The sequence below is a fragment of the Urocampus carinirostris genome, chromosome 12, assembly GCF_059441175.1.
Source record: "Urocampus carinirostris isolate Australia breed hairy pipefish chromosome 12, RoL_Ucar_1.0, whole genome shotgun sequence".
Lineage (NCBI taxonomy): Eukaryota > Metazoa > Chordata > Actinopteri > Syngnathiformes > Syngnathidae > Urocampus > Urocampus carinirostris.
This window is the reverse complement of record NC_142360.1, coordinates 35,588,514-35,607,293: the sequence shown is the minus strand read 5'-3', so window position 1 is coordinate 35,607,293 and position 18,780 is coordinate 35,588,514. Positions and strand designations below refer to the sequence as shown.

General features: G+C 40.6%; 1 protein-coding gene and 1 pseudogene across 2 annotated transcripts in view; one reads left to right on the top strand and one right to left on the bottom strand.

Annotated features, from left to right (window-relative positions):
• Positions 1-17,169, bottom strand: part of adgrl4 (adhesion G protein-coupled receptor L4) — a 33,418-nt gene extending 16,249 nt beyond the window's left edge. For both annotated transcript variants that reach the window (XM_088349570.1, XM_088349571.1), the window contains exons 1-6: positions 16,960-17,169; positions 13,914-14,063; positions 8,089-8,238; positions 6,687-6,836; positions 4,627-4,697; positions 3-182 (exon numbers count right to left, since the gene is read on the bottom strand). In XM_088349570.1, coding sequence (XP_088205696.1) covers positions 3-182; positions 4,627-4,697; positions 6,687-6,836; positions 8,089-8,238; positions 13,914-14,063; positions 16,960-17,065 — 807 coding nt within the window. In that variant the 5' untranslated portion in view covers positions 17,066-17,169. The remainder of the gene's footprint in view (positions 1-2; positions 183-4,626; positions 4,698-6,686; positions 6,837-8,088; positions 8,239-13,913; positions 14,064-16,959) is intronic.
• On the top strand, positions 15,099-15,306 carry LOC148355725 (U2 spliceosomal RNA; annotated as a pseudogene).
• Positions 17,170-18,780: the final 1,611 nt, after the last annotated feature.

Sequence of the window (18,780 nt, the reverse complement as noted above, 5' to 3'; positions counted from 1 at the left end):
ACCGTGAGAGTGGCGTGGGCGAGAGTGGATTCGACGGGTTTAGCGTTTTCCTTCGTGGCGAGCGAAGCCGCTGATTGGCTAAGGGCCTCCACGTATACCAAGACCTCCACCGGGGTCAGGTCCCCGGACGAACGCCGGGCGATTTCCGTCAGGAGGCTCAAAGGCTCCGTCAGGTTTCTCATCTGTGAGGATAGACAGCCGTTTTACATGACTGCACTGTACCTTTTGTTAGGAAATAAATATTAAAATGTAATTAAAATTTGTTATCCGACGCCATTAACCAAACACAACCTACATTCTCCTAAAGATGGGTACTCGTTTCTTGATGGAAAAATGAACAAGAGACCGGCATTTCCACACAGGGGCCGATTTAATTTCTTAAACAATTTAACTAAGTGAACTCCATCGAATTAGCCGAATTAGCCGAATTAGTGTCGCTTGAGTCCCTGTCAAGCCTCCTCGCTTGAACTTCTGCTTCCTTTTCTCGGCCCACGTTTTTTCCCGCAAGCTGGTGTGCCGGCTCCTCCCATGGGCGTGCCAGGGAAACCCCCACGTGGGGTCCACCCCCTCGCCTCGATGTCTGGAGAAACTCAAAACAGGAGAGCGTTTCTACGTCACCAGGGCCTTGTCAGAGTCCTGTTATCAAAATTCCCCAGCCAAAAATTTTACGCATTTGGAACAGCGTGACCTGAAGCCCACTCAGTGAAAATCTTCATTGCACTCGATAAATGTAACTTGTATTTAATCATATAAAATCTTTTATGGTAAAATATATAAAATCCTTCACTTTATTCGCTGCAAGCTGTGATACAACAAAATACTGTCATTAAAAATACAGTAATTGAACAATTGAACCAGGGGTCACAAACTCATGGCCCTCGGGGTATTGGCAGCCCTCAAGTTAGTTAGTTTGGGGCCACCAACATAATGTGAAAGCTTAATGTAATAGTGCACCCAACACAGTATAGCAAACCAGGCAAATAGGCACGCTCGCCTGGCCCATCCCTGTTATCCCCAGATTTAATTTCATTAACAATTTAACTAGGTGTTCTCCATCTAAAACGGCCGAATTAGTGTCGTCGGAGTCTCTGGGAAGCCCTCTTCTGAATTCCTTTAGCTCTCTTCTAATTGGCCATCTTCTCCCCGCACAATGGCGTCTCGGCTCCTCCCATGGAGGTGCCAAGGAATTGTTTGCGCCCATCGTTCTCACAATACAGCGCCTTGTTCTCAAAACAACGCCTGCCGTCCTCCGTCAGAGTCCTGTTATCAACACAACTAGACAAAATATTCTGCATTTGGAATAGCCTGACCTGAAGCCTACTCAGTGAAAATTTTCATTGCATTATGAGTCCATCGTATAAAATCCTTTATAGTCAAATACCGTAAATTCCGGACTATAAGCCGCTACTATTTTTCCTAACTTTCAACCCTGCGGCTTATTCAGTGATGCGGCCAATTTATGCGGCGCTCGAGTGTTGCTACCATTAACTGCCCTGTTACAGTCACCGTTTGGGATGAAAGCTATATTATTATTATTAAAGCTTTGAAAACTGTCTCGGTGTACCGTCTTTCTTTGTAAATATGTGTAACCCATGTATAATATGTATTTGCAACTGTATAATTTTGTAATGTATTTATTTGTATTTATTTTAGACAATTATTCTGATATGTTTTGCACGGGTGAACAAAAATGAGGGGCGGAACAAACGCGGGGTGCCGAGTTTAAGTGGGGACCGCTAAAGGTGAGGGACAGACAAGGAAAGAAGAGGGGGTAAAAAGTTGGTTAAAGAAAAAGGAGTTGCGTGAGTAAATGTGTTCATCTGATATATTTTTCCCACCCTTAACTTTGGAAATATACACTTTTTTCCTTGGATTACTTTCAACAGGACCCGGAATCTGCAGGTCTGCATCAAACCTTAAGTACCGGTACCATTTTCCGTTCATTTTGCCGGCTGTGATTATTAGACTGTGGACTTTAATGAAGGACATTTAGTTTGAATCGCGGGACTTGAAGTCGGGTTTGGGTTAATTTTGTGTTTGTGTTACATGTTTAAATGTGGGCGCATGCGGCTTATATACAGGTGCGGCTTGTGTATGTACAAAATCGGTTTTCCTCTTAAAATGTGGTGGATGCGGCTTATAAACAGGTGTGCTCCATAGTCCGGAATTTACGGTATATAAAATCCTGTATAGTCAAATGTATAAAATCCTTCAATCTCTTTACATGCCTTGTCTGTAACCGCACCTGTGGATTCTGGATTGGACTCTTCAGACACCAACAGACTCACATATGAAAGAAGACCATTGAGTCAATGGTCAACCGAGAAAGAGATCACTAAGACAGTGGTACCTCTTCTTATGAATTTACCGTATTTTCCGCAGTATAGGGCGCACTGGGTTATAGGGCGCACCCCCAAAAAATAGTTTTTGGTCCTATATCTTCCATAGATAAGGCGCACCGGATTATAAGGCGCTACAATGGGAATGTCGACAAAACAGTCAGATGATTCAGTCCAACTGATTACCCCCTTAACATTCCCAAAGCTTGCAAAGAAGCAAATACGTGTCGTAGACACGTGCGGATGCGGTGTCCGTACGATGTCACTCAAATGCATCGTTTCAAATATCATTCGGAAGGTTAAAGTCTTGGGATTCAAGAAATGCCAACCATTCCTTAGTTTCTATTTTCTTTTTCGCTCGCAACTTTACTGTGCATATGACAATAAACACTTGGAATTGAGTTTAATTCACTCAACTCATCACAGCAACATCAAGATCGTTCTAAAACAAGATACCGGGAAAATATAAAGCCCCATAGCCCACCTAAGTTCTCACGTTCAATAATGATACGCAATCATGGTCTTCTTACAACCGTGAGTGTAGTAAATCCAGGAGAGTAAAATATTTACAAATACAGACTAATGAAACATGTTTTTTTATGGCGTAGTTTAGCAAGCTTGCTATTCAGTCATCTTTTTCGGCCAATTGCAGGGTTTGTTTTGGCCCTCTAGCCTATCCGAGGCTCCGAATAACTTCAGCCAATAGCGATCGATTTAACTGATTGACACATCTTTTTCGGCCAATTGCAGGGTTTGTTTCGGCCCTCTAGCCTATCCTGAACCCGAATAACTTTAGCCAATAGCGATCGATTCAAATGATGATTGACACATTGGTTAGCCAATGAAACGCCGGTATGTAAATCCCAGCATACACCGCGGACTACTCAACGTTCGGGGAAAATCGAGTCGGCGGCTGTTGCGTAAGTTGCGAGACCATGCGATTTAATATTGAGCCATATATAAGGCGCATTGTATTATAAGGCGCATGGTCAGCTTTTGAAAAAAATTAAGACTTTTAGGTGCGCCTTATAGTGTGGAAAGTACGGTAATTCGTTCTGGGATTAACTTTGTAACCTAAAACATTTGTAAGTAGAGACACCTTTTGAATGTAAATGTGCTAATCCGCTCCAAGCCCCGCAAAAGTACGATCTTTTTTGGGATAACTGGTAAAAGAGAATCAGATCAAGAAACAAATGCATATTCAAATTACCGTATTTTCCGCACTATAACGCGCACATAATTTTTTATTTTTTTTTAAAAGATGACTATGCGCCTTATAATCTGGTGTGCCTTATATATGGATCAATATTGAATTGCAAGGTCTCGCAACTAAGAGAAGCAGCCACCGACTCCATTTTTCGCGTAGAAGAAGAAGTGCGCTGTGCATGCTGGGAAATATTAAACAACGATTCTCTTTTATTTGTGCGTTTGTATAAAGACCCTGAAATGGCGCCTATTAAGAGACACACTTAAAACGCAGAGTTTAAACTCAAGGCGACCAGTCACGCAGTAGAACACGGAAATAGAGCAGCAGCAAGAGAGTTTAACATTAATGAATCGATGTTGCGGAAGTGGAAGAAGCATGAGGATGAGCTGTTTACGTTTTACATTTTACAGTTATTATGTTATTGCTTTATTGTTATTGTTTTGCACTTGTTATTGTTTTTGCACATTACGAGTGTCACTATATTGCGATTGCACAAACGTTTAATTTACCATAACAGTATCAGACGGTTTTTTGCGTGTTGACTAAATGGAGGAAAAGTAAAATGTTATGCCTTGCTGTTGTTCAAAGATGTTAAAGATGTGTCACGAAAATGCTTCACCTCAGAGAAAATAATAAAACAGCTGTTTATTCATTTTGGGAGTGAATGGAGTTGTGGAAAGCTTGTTTGTTATCTATTAATAAAGTTTGACCGACCTATCTGACTGTTTTGTTGACATTCCCTTTAGCGCGGCGCCATCTAGAGGTTGCATAACGTAACTACATCGTCTACTGTAGTCAAGTCAAGTCACATTTATTTATATGGCCCTTAATCACAAAAACGTCTCGAAGGACTGCACAGGATTACAATTAAAAAAATGCACAATTACCTGATCTTAAACCAGCATGCACTTACAGCGCCTTATAATGCGGTGCGCCTTATGGATGGAAAAAGTTTTAAAATATATCATTCATTGAAGGTGCGCCTTATAACACGGTGCGCCTTTATAGTGCAGAAAATACGGTAGATTACTGCAATTACTGTCCAAGAGTCAATCAAACTGTTGATTAAGGGAAACTCACCGATTCCAGTGTCTTGTTGACGGTCTTTGTGATACACCCAACATCATCGTGGCAATGTTTTTCAGGGTGTTCTAAAAGTAGAAAAAATATAATTAAAAAAAAAAACATACTAAAATACAGTAAATACTAAATAATATACAGTAGACCCGCTGGGATAAAACCTTTTTTCCATTATACAACCTTAACAATTAACTCTTTTGCAAAACGTAAAACTTAAAATGTATACTTAACTACGTCTGCATAATGAAAATGTTGATATGCTATTGGCTGGTTATATCATATATATATATTGTTAATTAACATTTTGTTGTGAGATCCCGAGTTGCTCGACATGAATGAGGTTTATTATAAAAAAAAGTTCAAAAATGAAGTCGCTTGGACGTTCACTGTAGAAGGAAAAAAATCCATGCAAATGTAATTAAGTAGAATAATACATTTTCTTATTCAAATTATGAATGCATTAAATTATTGTTGGTAATATACAGATTAAAGGGATAACCACAAACCTGTCTTTTTTCATTTTCTCATTTTATACTTCCTTTTTTTCTTAACTTCTTTATACAAAAAAATAATTCATAATATAATGCATCAAAGCAAGTGAGCCGTTTGAGACCGGCTCTCTTTCATGAGTTGAGCCGAAAAAGCCGGTTCTTTAAAAAGAGACGGTCTTCCTTTCACTAAATAACTACCACATGAAATCCGAGGCTGCAGACGCATGCGCACAGTAGCATCAAACCGCTCGCTTCGTCTGCAATGGAAAAAAAAATGATACCGAGATAGAGGCTACCGCGGCGAACTCGTTTGACTCGATTGATTTGCCGTTTGGTGATAGTCGGTGTATACCGGATGTTACCCATAATTGACAAATTTGCGTTTTTCCGTACAGATTTTACTCTACGTCGTACACGTCTTAAAATGCATAATAAACGTACTTTGTACGGCAAAAACGTACAGGTTGACAGGTATGAATACACATAGTAGTACTTACTATAATCAGGGTTGGGTAGGGTTACTTGAACTTGATTACTTTCAATGACTTTTGGATTACTCCAATACCAAATATGCTAATAAAAGACAAAAGAAACTAAGTATGAATTGTGAGAGATGATCATTATTAAGACTGTTTAATGGCTATATTTGCACAGATGAAATACATGTATATAGTTTAATTCTACATGATGATGGCAGAGGAGAACTTACATTCGCCCTGGATGAGGTCCAGAGAGAGGGAGTGGTTTATTTTGCGTCAGAGAAATCAGTACACACAAGAACACGACTTCAAAATAAAAGAATACAAGATCGATAAACGTATCAAGAGATAGAATTACACTCACTATTGAAACGTTACTTTATGTGTGCGTGTGTATGAGAAACATTGTTTTTATATTTAGTAATATAAAAACAAGCTAATTAGAAATTCAAGTGATTTACATTGAAACCCTGACAGAATCAAATGATGACTCACAACACGTGGTAAGCTTTCTCTCCTGGCTTTGATCTCTTTGATCTCCGGCAAAACGAACATACAATGCGACAGAAACCAAATGAAAATAAATCCAAATATCATTTTTGCCGTTCCATGTATTCAGTTACTCCCCAAGCCTGCACAAAATTGAATCATTTTATTCATATTTAGTTTCTTTTGTCTTTTATTAGCATATTTGGTATTGGAGTAATCCAAAAGTAATTGAAAGTAATCCAGTTAAAGTAACTCTACTCAACCCTGACTATATTCTATTTTGTTATTAGCATGTTTGTATCTGGGTAAAAGAGTTCGGAGCTACAATTACCGGTACTAGTAAAATGGCGGCGCCCTCTGTTGGCTGCGGCTGCATCGGCTCGCTACAACGGGTCAGGTGTATCGACATTTCGTTCTGTGTACATTGTTACAAAGAATGACAATACAAAGGAAATTATTATTATTATTATTATTAGTTTCTCTCCCCCGCTATACAACAATTTCACTTTACGACAGCAGACTCAAAACAGATTCATGTTGTATCCCGAGGCTCTACTGTATATAAATAACCTCAACCTGTCTCCTCCCCGTTCCTACTGACCTTTACATCTCCCGCCTTGCCGGGGATAAAAGTGCTCGGCGCCCGAAGTGGGAACGTAATCCCGCTGACAAGTGCAATAGAAATCGCCCTCTATATTATGGCAGCGCGAGTTGGGGCCGCAAGGTTGCCCCCGTTTGCATTCGTCAACGTCTGTAGAAAAAAAATTGGATTATGACAAATGTTCCCTGTAATTTTCCACGGGTCTGAGCGTTCAGACAAAGTCGGTGAGCAACGCTTGAAACAACAGTGAGCAACAGCAATCCCAAGTGTGGAAACTAAGTCATTATAGAACATGTCCAAAACTTGACATCAGTTACAAAAAAATGTTTCACTTTTGAATGAATTGACTCATGTATTATTGCAAAGGTTTGTTTTTACAACAATTCTTTCACAAGATTTTCCTTTTTTTTGCTGGTATGTTTTGACGCATAATATTAACATTTTTAGGGGCTTATTTAGTCGGTTGCAAGATACAGAACTGTATTTAATCACATTTTTCAAGTCATTTTGTGCATAATTTTACATTATATTTGGTCATATAGGGATGAAAGAAGCAAAAACAACCCGAAGAGCCGTTTAGGACCCGAAAGAGCCGGTTCCTTTTAGTGAGCCGAGCCGAAAAAGCCGGTTCTCAAAAAACTCTACTAACTTTACTCAACTTCGTTGTACTTCGACTCGACATCAAAGTACCGCATTTAGGACACAACGTCAGGGGAACCCGTGTATTTTTACCTTCATGCACTGTAACTTTGACTTAAGTCGCTTCTTAATGAGTAATTTTGAGCCCTCATTTTTTTAGCGGAAGTAGTCTTTTTGTTCTCTATTTAGTTTTTTTTCCTTTGTTTCTTTCTTTTCTTTTTTTCTTGCTTTTTTCTGAATTTTTCCTTCTTTTTTTCTCTTGCTTTTGTTTCTTTTTTGTCAGCTTTTCACTACTTTTTCATTTTGGTATTTTTTTCTTTTTTGTTCTATTCCCCCCCTTCCTTTAAATCATTTTGTGCACAATTTTACATAATATTTGGTCATGTAGGATTAAAGAAGCAAAAACAACCTGAAGAGCCGTTTAGGACTCGAAAGAGCCGGTTCCTTTGAGTGAGCCGGGCCAAAGAAGCCGGTTCTCGAAAAACTCTACTGACTTTACTTTTTAACTTCGTTTGACATTGATTTCAAAATACCGCATTTAGAACACAACGTCAGGGGAACCCGTGTATTTTGACCTTCATGCACTGTAACTTTGACTTAATTCGCTTCTCAATTAGCAATTTCGAGCCCTGATTTTTGTGCGCTGGCTACATTTTCTTGTGCGCTGAGAATGTGCAGGCAGTGCGCGATTGCGCACGCGTGCAGCTTAGAGGGAACATTGATTATGACAATTGTACCTAGTGAGACAAACAATTGTTTTTACCGATGCATTCGGTCCCGTCATTGGGCTGGAACATGTACTGTCCGGTGGAAGCGTAACCGGGTAAACAAGTGCAGTAGTAACTGCCCACCGTGTTGGTGCAGTTGCCTTTGTCTCCGCAGATATTTGTCACGTTCTGGCATTCGTTGTCATCTGTCAGAAAAAAACAAAACATAGAAAATTGGCTAGGAGGCAGAAGACGACGTGAAACAAAGACGTTTTTTTAAGAGCGTTGAAGGATTTTATACATTTGACTATAAAGGATTTTATACGATTGAGTACAAGTTACATTTATTGAGTTTAATGCAAGATATTCACTGACTGGGCTTTAGTTTAATGACAGGTCACGCTGTTACAAATGCAGAATATTTTGGATAGGGAATTTTGATAACAGGACTCTGACGGAGGACGGCAGGCGTTGTTTTGAGAAGCTTCCTTGGCACGCCCATGGGAGGAGCTGGCATACCATCTTGCGGGGAGATGTGGGCCGAGGAGAAAAAAAAAGCAAGAGGACTTCAGAAGAGGGCTTCCCAGAGACTTCAACAACACTAATTCGGCCGTTCGATGGAGTACACTTAGTTAAATTGTTAATGAAATTAAATCTGCCCCCGTGTGAAAATGTCGGCTTTCTTGTTCATCTTTTCCGTCAAGAAACGAGTGCGCATAAATTGTTGGGTGAATGAAATGAAATGATCTGCATTTATATAGCGCTTTTCAAGTCAATGACTTCCCAAAGCGCTTTACAGTCTGCTTCACATTTCCCAATAGCGGCCATGATCTGTGCAGCCATGTAAGGCGCTAACCTGCTTATTGGGGGTATTGGGGGTTCAGTGTCTTACCCAAGGACACTTCGACATGTAACACGGACAAGCCGGGATTCAAACTGGGATCCCTTGATCCTAAAACGATCGCTCTACCTCCTGAGCTACTGCCGCCCAATGTAGGTTGTGTTTGGTTAATGGAGTCAGATAACTAATTCGAACAATTTAGTAAACGGTACATTTTGATAATTTAATCCAGCCCGCCATGAATTAAATAAATGAATGAAACTTCATTTCGAACAAGAGAAAAAAGGGAAATAAAAGCTAACAACAGGTCAAAAAACAAAACAAATTGTTACCGTATAATAAAAAAGAATATAATAAATAATAGGGCAGCACGGCGGCGCAGTTCTGAGGTCATGAGATCAAACCTCCTTTGTGGAGTTTGCATGTTCTCCCCGTGCTTGTGTGGGTTTCCTCCGGGCACCCCGGTTTCCTCCCACATTACAAAAACATGCATGCTAGGGTAATTGTTTGAGAAAGGCTCTCCGCTGTGTTGAGTTTTTCCAGACATCGCGGCGCTCTTCTCCGAGATGGTGGAGCCCAGGGGGATTCTTTGGCGTGCCCATGGGAGGAGACGGGACACCATCTTGTGGAAAGACGTGGGTGGAGAGGAGAAGGCTTGAGGACTTGAGAGAAGGCTTCCCAGAGACTCCAACGACACTAATTCGAATAACTCGACTAATTCGGCCATTTTCGATGGAGTACACTTAGTTAAAATGTTAAACAAACTAACTAATAACTAATTTGAACGATTTGGTAAACGATACATTTTAATATTTAAAACCTAACAAACCCTTGTCTAAATAGTTTTTCACCACCCTTGTACATCACACCTGATTCAAATGATTGGCTCCTTATTCCACTTTGCATTCATGGTTTCCTCCCACATTCCCCCAAAAATTTCAGGTGAATTGGCCGGTCCAAATTGTCCCTAGGTGTGACTGAGCGAATGAGTTGTCTGTCCCTGTGTGCCCTGCGATCGGCTGGCAACCGGTTCAGGGTGTCCCCTGCCCACTGCCCGGAGATGGCTGGGATGGGCTCCAGCCCCCCCGCGACCCTAATGAGGATAAGCGGTATGGCTAATGAGATGAGAGATGAGATGAGATAATGCATCAAAGCAAGTGAGCCGAAAAAGCCGGTTCTCTGAAAAGAGACGGACTTCCTTTCACTACACAACTACCACGGAATAATGGATGATGGGAAATCCGAGGCGGCAGACGCACGCGCACAGTAGCATCAAACCGCTCACTTCGGTTGCAAAAAAAAAAAAACCATACCGAGATAGAGGCTACCGCGGTGAAATCGTTTCCTGAGTCGGTGTATACCGGATGGTACCCATAATCGACAAATTTGCGTTTTTCCGTACAGATTTTCTTGTACGTCGTACACGTCTTAAAATGCATGATAAACGTACTTTGTACGGCAAAAACGTACAGCTTGACAGGTATAGAATCCTACTTTTAAAAAGTTACAAAAAATCTTGTCCTTGGTGTGAAGGGCCACTAATGTGTTCAGGAATAACGAGGACGGCGCCTTTCCTCTTGTTTTCTGAGAGAGGATTTCCTGAGAGGTGACTCGCATTCCAAAAGGAGATAGCTGGCAGTGTGCACGCGTAAACAGCGACTTCCACGCTTTCATGTTTTGCCAGCAATCCCGCCAAAATAAAATGAATCAATACAATAAAAATACATTCCTCCGAATCACAATTTTAAAGTTTTAACTCCAGAGTAAAAAAAAACATTTTCAAGTTAATTATTTCATTAAAGATTAAACATTGCCTTAGATTTAAAAATGTACCCCCATAAATTCCAGCTTTAACTTTGTTTTTGAAGCAGCTTTTTAGGCGTCATATTTGACCTGGATGTGTCCTTTCAAACATACGTTGAGTATATTACTAGAACAGCTTTCTTCCATCTTCGCAACATTGCTAAACTTCGTCCTATGCTGTCTCAGTCGGATGCGGAGATTATACTTTCCGTCGATTACTGTAATGCACTACTCTCTGGTCTCCTGAAGTCCAGAATCAAGAGCCTTCAGCTTTTACACAATGCTGCAGTAAGGCTTTTTAACTAAGACAAGAAAGTTTGCTCACATGACCCCGATTTTAGCTAACCTGCATTGGCTCCCGGTTAGCTTAAGATGTGATTTTAAGGTTCTCTTGGTATTATACAAAATCATGCATGGACTTGCTCCCTCATATCTTTCAGATTTAATGTTCCGGTCCAGACTCTTCGCTCTGAAAACACTGGTCTACTAGTGATCCCAAGAGCCAAGAAGAAATCCGCAGGTTTGAGAGCGTTCTCCATCCGGGCCCCGGTGCTGCGGAATGCTCTTCCCCCTGAGATCCGATCTGCAACCTCAGTGGAAATGTTTAAATCTAAGCTTAAAACACACTTCTACTCTATAACATATGTTGATAATATGTGTATCATTTGCCCTCATGTAGGTTAATAGTCTGTAGTCTGTCTTTTCCCTGGTAACTAGTTAATTCTACTATAGAGTAATGCATTTACTAACTCAGTTATTTTTTTGGAAGAAGTAGTGAGTAAGTATAACTGTTTCTTTTTTAAAGTAACGTGCCCAACACTGTATATATGTGATGTACATATGCGATTTTTAATCTTGCGTGTGCATTTATCAAGAGTTTTAGATCTTAAGTAAATCACAAATATATTTGGTTTTGAGACAAATCTCTTGCCATGTAGGTGTTGGGCGAAATGACTATATATGTTACAGTGTTAATTTTACCTGTGAAAAGTGATGGGTCCCGGGGACTCGCATGCTGAAAAATCTATGGGTCCCAACAGAGATCTATGGGTCCCCAAAATTTAGTGTTATCGAGGTTGAAATTGTAAATCGGCCACAAATATATAATGTAAATCTATATATGAATTCAGTTTTAATCATCACAGTTTATTGGTAATACAAATCAGTTATCACTTCAGATTTTTCAGTTCACAAAAATATTGTACATTATACAAAATAATATTGCTGAAATATTAGTCTATATATTCATGCAGTTTTAATCACTTCAGATTTTTCAGTTCATATATTCTTCGTGGTTTGCTGTCCCACCACAGTTGTAATGCCTTCTTAAGGTCCAATTGCAGCAACGGAACTTCCATAGCTAATTTGTGGTTTTCATTGTCGATGTGCCGATCCAATGTGCTTTTCTGAAAGTTCGTATTTTGAAATGATTTATGCAATCCAGTTTTTTTGTCACAGAACATTTAGCGTCCATTATCATCCTCTTCATAGCGTAACCAGAAATATAATTTTGGTAGAAAAGTCCTTTTCTTGCTAGGAGTATTCTTTTGTTTATCTTTCGTCGAATCGTTCGCTTCAACACACGTGTTTTCCTTGCCTTCGCGGTCTTCTGAAGAATTTCTCCGCCGTTTTTTCGTGCCGAAATTATTGCTGTTGTTACCACTTTCTGTATTATGTTTTGACTTATTACCGTCACTGAAGAAATTACCAATTTTTTGTTGATTTGCACCTAATACCGACTGTTTTTACGGAGGCATACTTCTCTTTGACTCGACAACCACTAAACAACGTCATCTCGAAGCAACGAGATCTCGTTTGCCGAGATCGGCGCGAGACCAAAACAACAATGGCGGATCTGCCTGACGAAAAGTTTGGAGTGCGGTAAATCTTTGTTAAAAAAAAAAGTAATCGGGTAATAATGACAATTTGGTGTCAAAAAAGTTGCGTCCCGGGGACGCACGTTGATTTGACACAATGCGTCCCCAGCAATAATGATGCGTCTAGGACGCAGGGACGCGGGCAAACGACAACACTGATGTTATATGTAGCTTGAATTTTCAGGAGCAGGAAGTGTTGAATTTTCAGTTGCAATGTATGACTGGGACATGTGACCTATTTTTTTTTGCATGGCTCATTAAAAGTTTCTATAATTGATACGTAATGACCTAATACATATCTCATAGCGCCCCCTTTATGTGTAGCATGCAACAGCCCTCTTGGTAAGGGCTGTGGGGGGTTTGACGCTTCCTAGGACAATGCCGTAAAAGTTAATGCCAGCTGCAGTCAATCACAAGGGAAGAAGAAATGCAATGGCAAAATGAAGCCACAAGAGAGCAATGTCGGCATCATTCTAAGTAGACTTGTTCAGAAACATGGCAACAATTTCCAGCATTTACAACCACTTCACCCAATATTTAAGCATTTTTCAAATCTTGAAATCATAACTTTCAGATAAATGGTAAATGCTCTGCATTTCTATAGCGCTTTTCAAGTCAATGAAGACCTCCCAAAGCGCTTTACAATGTGCTTCACAATTCTTCCTCGTGCTGTTTAGCACTCATTTTGGGTTGCACGACACAATACTGCGACATAGGGTAGCTAAATAAGACACACTGTCCCTTTAATCATGATTTCTCCTATCGTACGTAACGTTTATGCATTACATTCTCGGTTTTCCCTTGGTTTATAATGTTGCAACTGTAGTTTGACTAGCTTAACAGGAAATGTAGCATATGAAGATTAAGAGGCTATACATTTTGATTGATTAAAAAAGAACGATTTTAAGCACCCGTACATACCCGGAACAATGGGTTTAAGCCTTTATTTTGGCTCAATAGTATAAAAATAATGGGCAGCAATGCAGCGCAGTGGTTAGCGCGTATGCGGCACAGTTCTAAATCCAGCTACCGGACTTCCTGTGCGGAGTTTGTATGTTCTCCCCGTGCTTGCGTGGGTTTCCTCCGGGCACTCCGGTTTCCTCCCACATTCCAAAGCATTTAAGGTGGATCGGCCGGTCCAAATTGTCCCTAGGTGTGAATGAGAGAGCGAGTTGTCTGTCCCTGTGTGCCCTGCGATTGGCTGGCAACCAACTCAGTGTGTCCCCTGCCCACTCCATGATGATTGCTGGGATGGGCTCCAGCACCCCCGCGACCCTACTGAGGATAAGCGGTGCAGCTACATGAGATAATGAGATGAGTATAAAAATATCCATAAATGCAAAAATTTTATATTTTTTACCGTGGCAAAATGTGGTGCCGTCCCCTGTGTAACCGCGACGACAGAAGCAAGCCTGGTTGGATCCGTTGACTGTTCTGCAGCTTGCCAGTGGGTGGCACCATCCGCAAATTTCTGAGCAGCCGCACCGATACGTCACGACGGCTAATACTGCTGCGGAATAAAAAAAAAAAATTGTCAAAATTCTTGTAGATTTCACAGCGTTACACATTTAATCTAAAAGCTCGGTGGCCTTGGGGGAATGGCGCCCGCCCCGAGACTGGGAGGTCGGTGGTTCAAGCCTCGGCCGAGTCATACCTATGACTTAAACATTGGTACCCGTTGCCTCCCTGCTTAGCGTTCAGCATTAGGGGTTGGAATTGGGGGGTTTGGTCACCTAATGACTCCCAAAACCTAAGTTGGGTCTAGCGAGGGGGCTGGGAATCCCCTCCTCTAAATAAATCTCCCAAACAGAGTCAGAAATGACTCTAGCCACCTCCCACTAGGGGGATATGGCAGCGGTATATGTATATTTATATTAAAGTAGCTTTCAAGAATACTGTATTGCTTTAACGTAGTTTTAAATCAACCTTTAAATCATCTTTAAATATTGAATTAAAAAGTTAAGGCATCAGCAATTCCTTAAGGTTCAAAGCAGCTTTAAAGCTTTAACACTTACATAACGGCTTTAACACAACTTTAAACTATAAGATCAAACCAGCAGTTAAATTAAATATTTACATCGCACAGCTTTAAGACTTTATCTCTTTAATTATAGGTTTCACAAAGATTTTTAATTTAAAGATTAACCAAGCCATAACTCAAAGTTTAGAGCATCTTAATTCTAGGTTAAATTCAGGTTTAAATCAGATTCGAAACTGGAACACAGGTTAAACTGCACTTTTAAATCATCTTTAGATTTTAAACTTAAAGGTTAAAGCTGTGTTAAGCAAGATTAAACCAGCTTTAGTTTCAAGTTTAAAGCCTCTTGACTCCAGGTTTAAACCTGCTTTAACAGTTTAACACACCTTTAATTCCACTTCCAACCATCTTTAAACCTTAAAATTGAGAGTTAAAGCTTCTTCAACACAATTTAACCCCAAAATTAAACCAACTATAGCTAAAGCTTTACACAGCTTTTTAACTTCGGGATTAATCCAGCTATAACTCTAAATTTGAAGCAGTTAGCAAGGCTTTGATGCTAGGTCCTTAGCTTGGCCTTTTTGCCGACCATGAAAGTACAACTGCTCCGGAATGATCTAACAAGGCTTTGATGCCAGGTCCTTAGCTTGGCCTTTTACTAGGTCCTTAGCTTGGCCTTTTGATTTTTGCATTCCGGAGATGGAATAAGAGCTTGCTCTGTCCACTCCACGCATCGGCCCGGTATTGCAGTACCTCCGGGAACGGTGCATTCGCAATGATCGCAACAAGGCTTTAGGGCTAGGACCTTAGCTTAGCCTTTTGGCTGAGAGTAAGTGTCCCGGCTCCTAGGCTTTGTAGCATATAATGAACTGACCGATAACGGATAATGGATAATGAATAACGAAGATAGATCAATAACCCTTAAAAACCCCAAAACCCCTTCAAGTTTAAACGGGCTTTGAATCTTAAACTTGAGAGTTAATGTTTAACAACTTTTAGCTCCAGCTTCAAAACTGTTACACAGCTTTCACTCTAGGATTAGTCCATTTTAAACCATGTTAAACCAGCTTTAGTTTCAAGTTTAAAGCCTCTTGACTCCAGGTTTAAACCTGCTTTAACAGTTTAACACACCTTTAATTCCACTTCCAAGCCATCTTTAAACCTTAAAATTAAGAGTTAAAGCTTCCTCAACACAACTTAACCTCAAAATTAAACTAATTATGACTGCTGGTTTAACCGTGGTTAAAGGCATCTTGACTCGTGATGTTGACCATCTTCAAAGCTTTACACAGCTTTTTAATTTAAAGATTAACCAAGCCATAACTCAAAGTTTAGAGCAGCTTAATTCTAGGTTAAGACCAACTTTAAATTCAGGTTTAAATCAGATTTAAAACTTAAACACAGGTTAAACTGCACTTTTAAATCATCTTTAGATTTTAAACTTGAAGGTTAAAGCTGTGTTAAGCAAGATTAAACCAGCTTTAGTTTCAAGTTTAAAGCCTCTTGACTCCAGGTTTAAACCTGCTTTAACAGTTTAACACACCTTTAATTCCACTTCCAAGCCATCTTTAAACCTTAAAATTGAGAGTTAAAGCTTCTTCAACACAACTTAACCCCAAAATTAAACCAACTATAGCTAAAGCTTCACACAGCTTTTTAACTTCGGGATTAATCCAGCTATAACTCTAAATTTGAAGCAGTTAGCTCCAAGTTTAAACCGGCTTTGAATCTTAAACTTGAGAGTTAATGTTTAATGACTTTTAGCTCCAGCTTCAAAACTGTAACATAGCTTTAACTCTAGGACTAAACCATTTTAAACCATGTTAAACCAGCTTTAGTTTCAAGTTTAAAGCCTCTTGACTCCAGGTTTAAACCTTCTTTAACAGTTTACACACTTCCAAGCCATCTTTAAACCTTAAAATTGAGAGTTAAAGCTTCTTCAACACAACTTAACCTCAAAACCAAACCAACTGCTGGTTCAAAACTGTAACACAGCTTTCACTCTAGGATTATACCATTTTAAACCATGTTAAACCAGCTTTAACTCCAGGTTTAAGGCACCTTTAACAGCAGCTTTAACTCCACTTTCAAACCATCGCTAAATCCTTAACTTGAAAGTTAAAGCTTAAACTTTTTTTTTTTTTACTCCAGCTTTAAAGCTTTCACAAGGCTTTAATTCCACTTTTAGAACAGCTATAAATCTTAACATAGTAGTAAAAGCTTTAACACTTCTTTGACTTTAGGTTTAGAGCAACGTTGGAGCTTAATTCTAAATTAAAGCATACACATAGTTTTAGCCCTAGGTTGAGAGAAGATTTAATTAAAGCGTTAACCCTTCTTTGTGTCTGCCTTTAGACAGGATTTAGCTTATAAATAATGCTTTTAGTCATAAAATTCAGAAAACGTAATCAAAATATAATCGCCGTACCTGCTAAAAGTAGAAGTTTGACGGGTGACCGGAGCGCAGACTTCATGGTTGTGAAAGGAATATTAGCAGACGCCGGGAGTGGGCGTCTGCCTTCGTTTCCTGGCATCACTTTTTCCTGTTTCTCTGAAGCTGGCCTTTCCTGTGTTCATCCAGAAACAAAAATAAAAACATTAAAACAACTAGTGGCCTAGCCGCTCAATGGATGTGTCAGTTACGGACAAACACCAACGATTATTCGATAGGTGCTTGTTTTTATGTTTGACGTTGCCCTTTGGGAAGCCTGGATGGTCATTGTTCCTATCGTCCAATCAGCTTCCAGTCGATGCCTAAGATGGCCTCCTCCCTTCCGCAAATAACCTGACGTGAGCGTCTTTGACCTTTTCTCCATTGCAAAATCGTTCAAGGACAAAAGGTCAAGATGGGAGCAGTGTTGGAAATTTTATATATTATATATCAAAACACCTGATCATGCTGGAACTCACAGTCCCGTGGGAAGAGCGCATTGAGGAAGCCAATGAAAAGGAAGCGAGCAAAGTACCAGGAACTGGTGGAGGAGTTCAGGGGCAGGGGATGGAAAGTTTTCTTTGAGCCAATAGAGGTCGGCTGCAGGGGTTTAGCTGGACGATCCTACTGCAAAGTCTTAGGATGGTTGGGTGTGACGGGGGCAGCCAAGAAGAAAGCCATTAAATCCGCTAGTGAAGCTGCAGAAAAAGCCACCTGGTGGCTCAAAAGGTCAGGTCCGTGCACTGCTACTGGGATGCAAGTTGAGGTCTGATCGACCTCGGCTGGGTCACCTGGGCGAGAGTGTCTGATGTTGCGAGACCCGAAACACTCAATGAACCCAGGATACATACGTCACTGATGATGCGTCCCAGTTGCATCCAGGAGATGTTTCTTTCAAGTTACAAGCTGGCAGAGCCAGTGGCTCGTCGGAAAAGACTGGGTGGCAACCAAGAACAGATTGGTCGACTACTGGAGAGACAGTTGACAGCCCGGAAAGACGGCAACCGGGGCAGGACAAAGACTAGGTACCTTCCCGTGGTGTCCTGCGAAGGGGTCTCTCCCGGGGGAGCCTTACGAATCCAACTCAATCCACTAAGACTCGCTTTCTCTTTCTTTCTTGGTCCTCTCTCCTTCTTTGTCTCTCCTTTTCTCTCTTCCCCCTTTACACTCTTGTCTCTCATTTTCTCTATCCCTCTCTTTCCTATTCTCTCCCCACCCCTCTCACTTTTTTTTCCCTCTTTTTGCGTTTTACTCTGTCTGTCTTTCTCTCTTTCTATCTGTCCCTCCCTTTCTCTTTAATGATAATAATAATAATAATGCATTTTATTTAAAAGCGCCTTTCAGGCCACCCAAGGACACTGTACAGACAATGGAAAAAATACAATTTAAAAAGTTGTAAGCGAAATAAAAAATAAAAACAAGACATAAAATCATAAAAACATAGGAAATGGAGAAGCTATGTGTTGTAGGCAGTCCTGAACAGGTGTGTTTTTAGACGGGACTTAAAAGTGGAGAGAGGTGTGCACTTTTGGAGGTCCGGAGGTAGATTGTTCCAAAGCTTGGGAGCAGCGCAACTGAAGGCTCTGGCTCCCATGGTGCTCAGATGGGCAGGGGGCACTGACAGTCGGAGGGAGGACGAGGATCTGAGGGAGCGAGTGGGGACGTGCACCTGGAGAAGGTCGGACAGGTAAGGAGGAGCCAGGTTGTGAATGGACATATATGTATATAGGATCAGTTTGTAGCTGATGCGATGCTGAATAGGAAGCCAGTGTAGCTGTTGGAGAACGGGGGTGATGTGCTGCTGGGAAGATGTTTTTG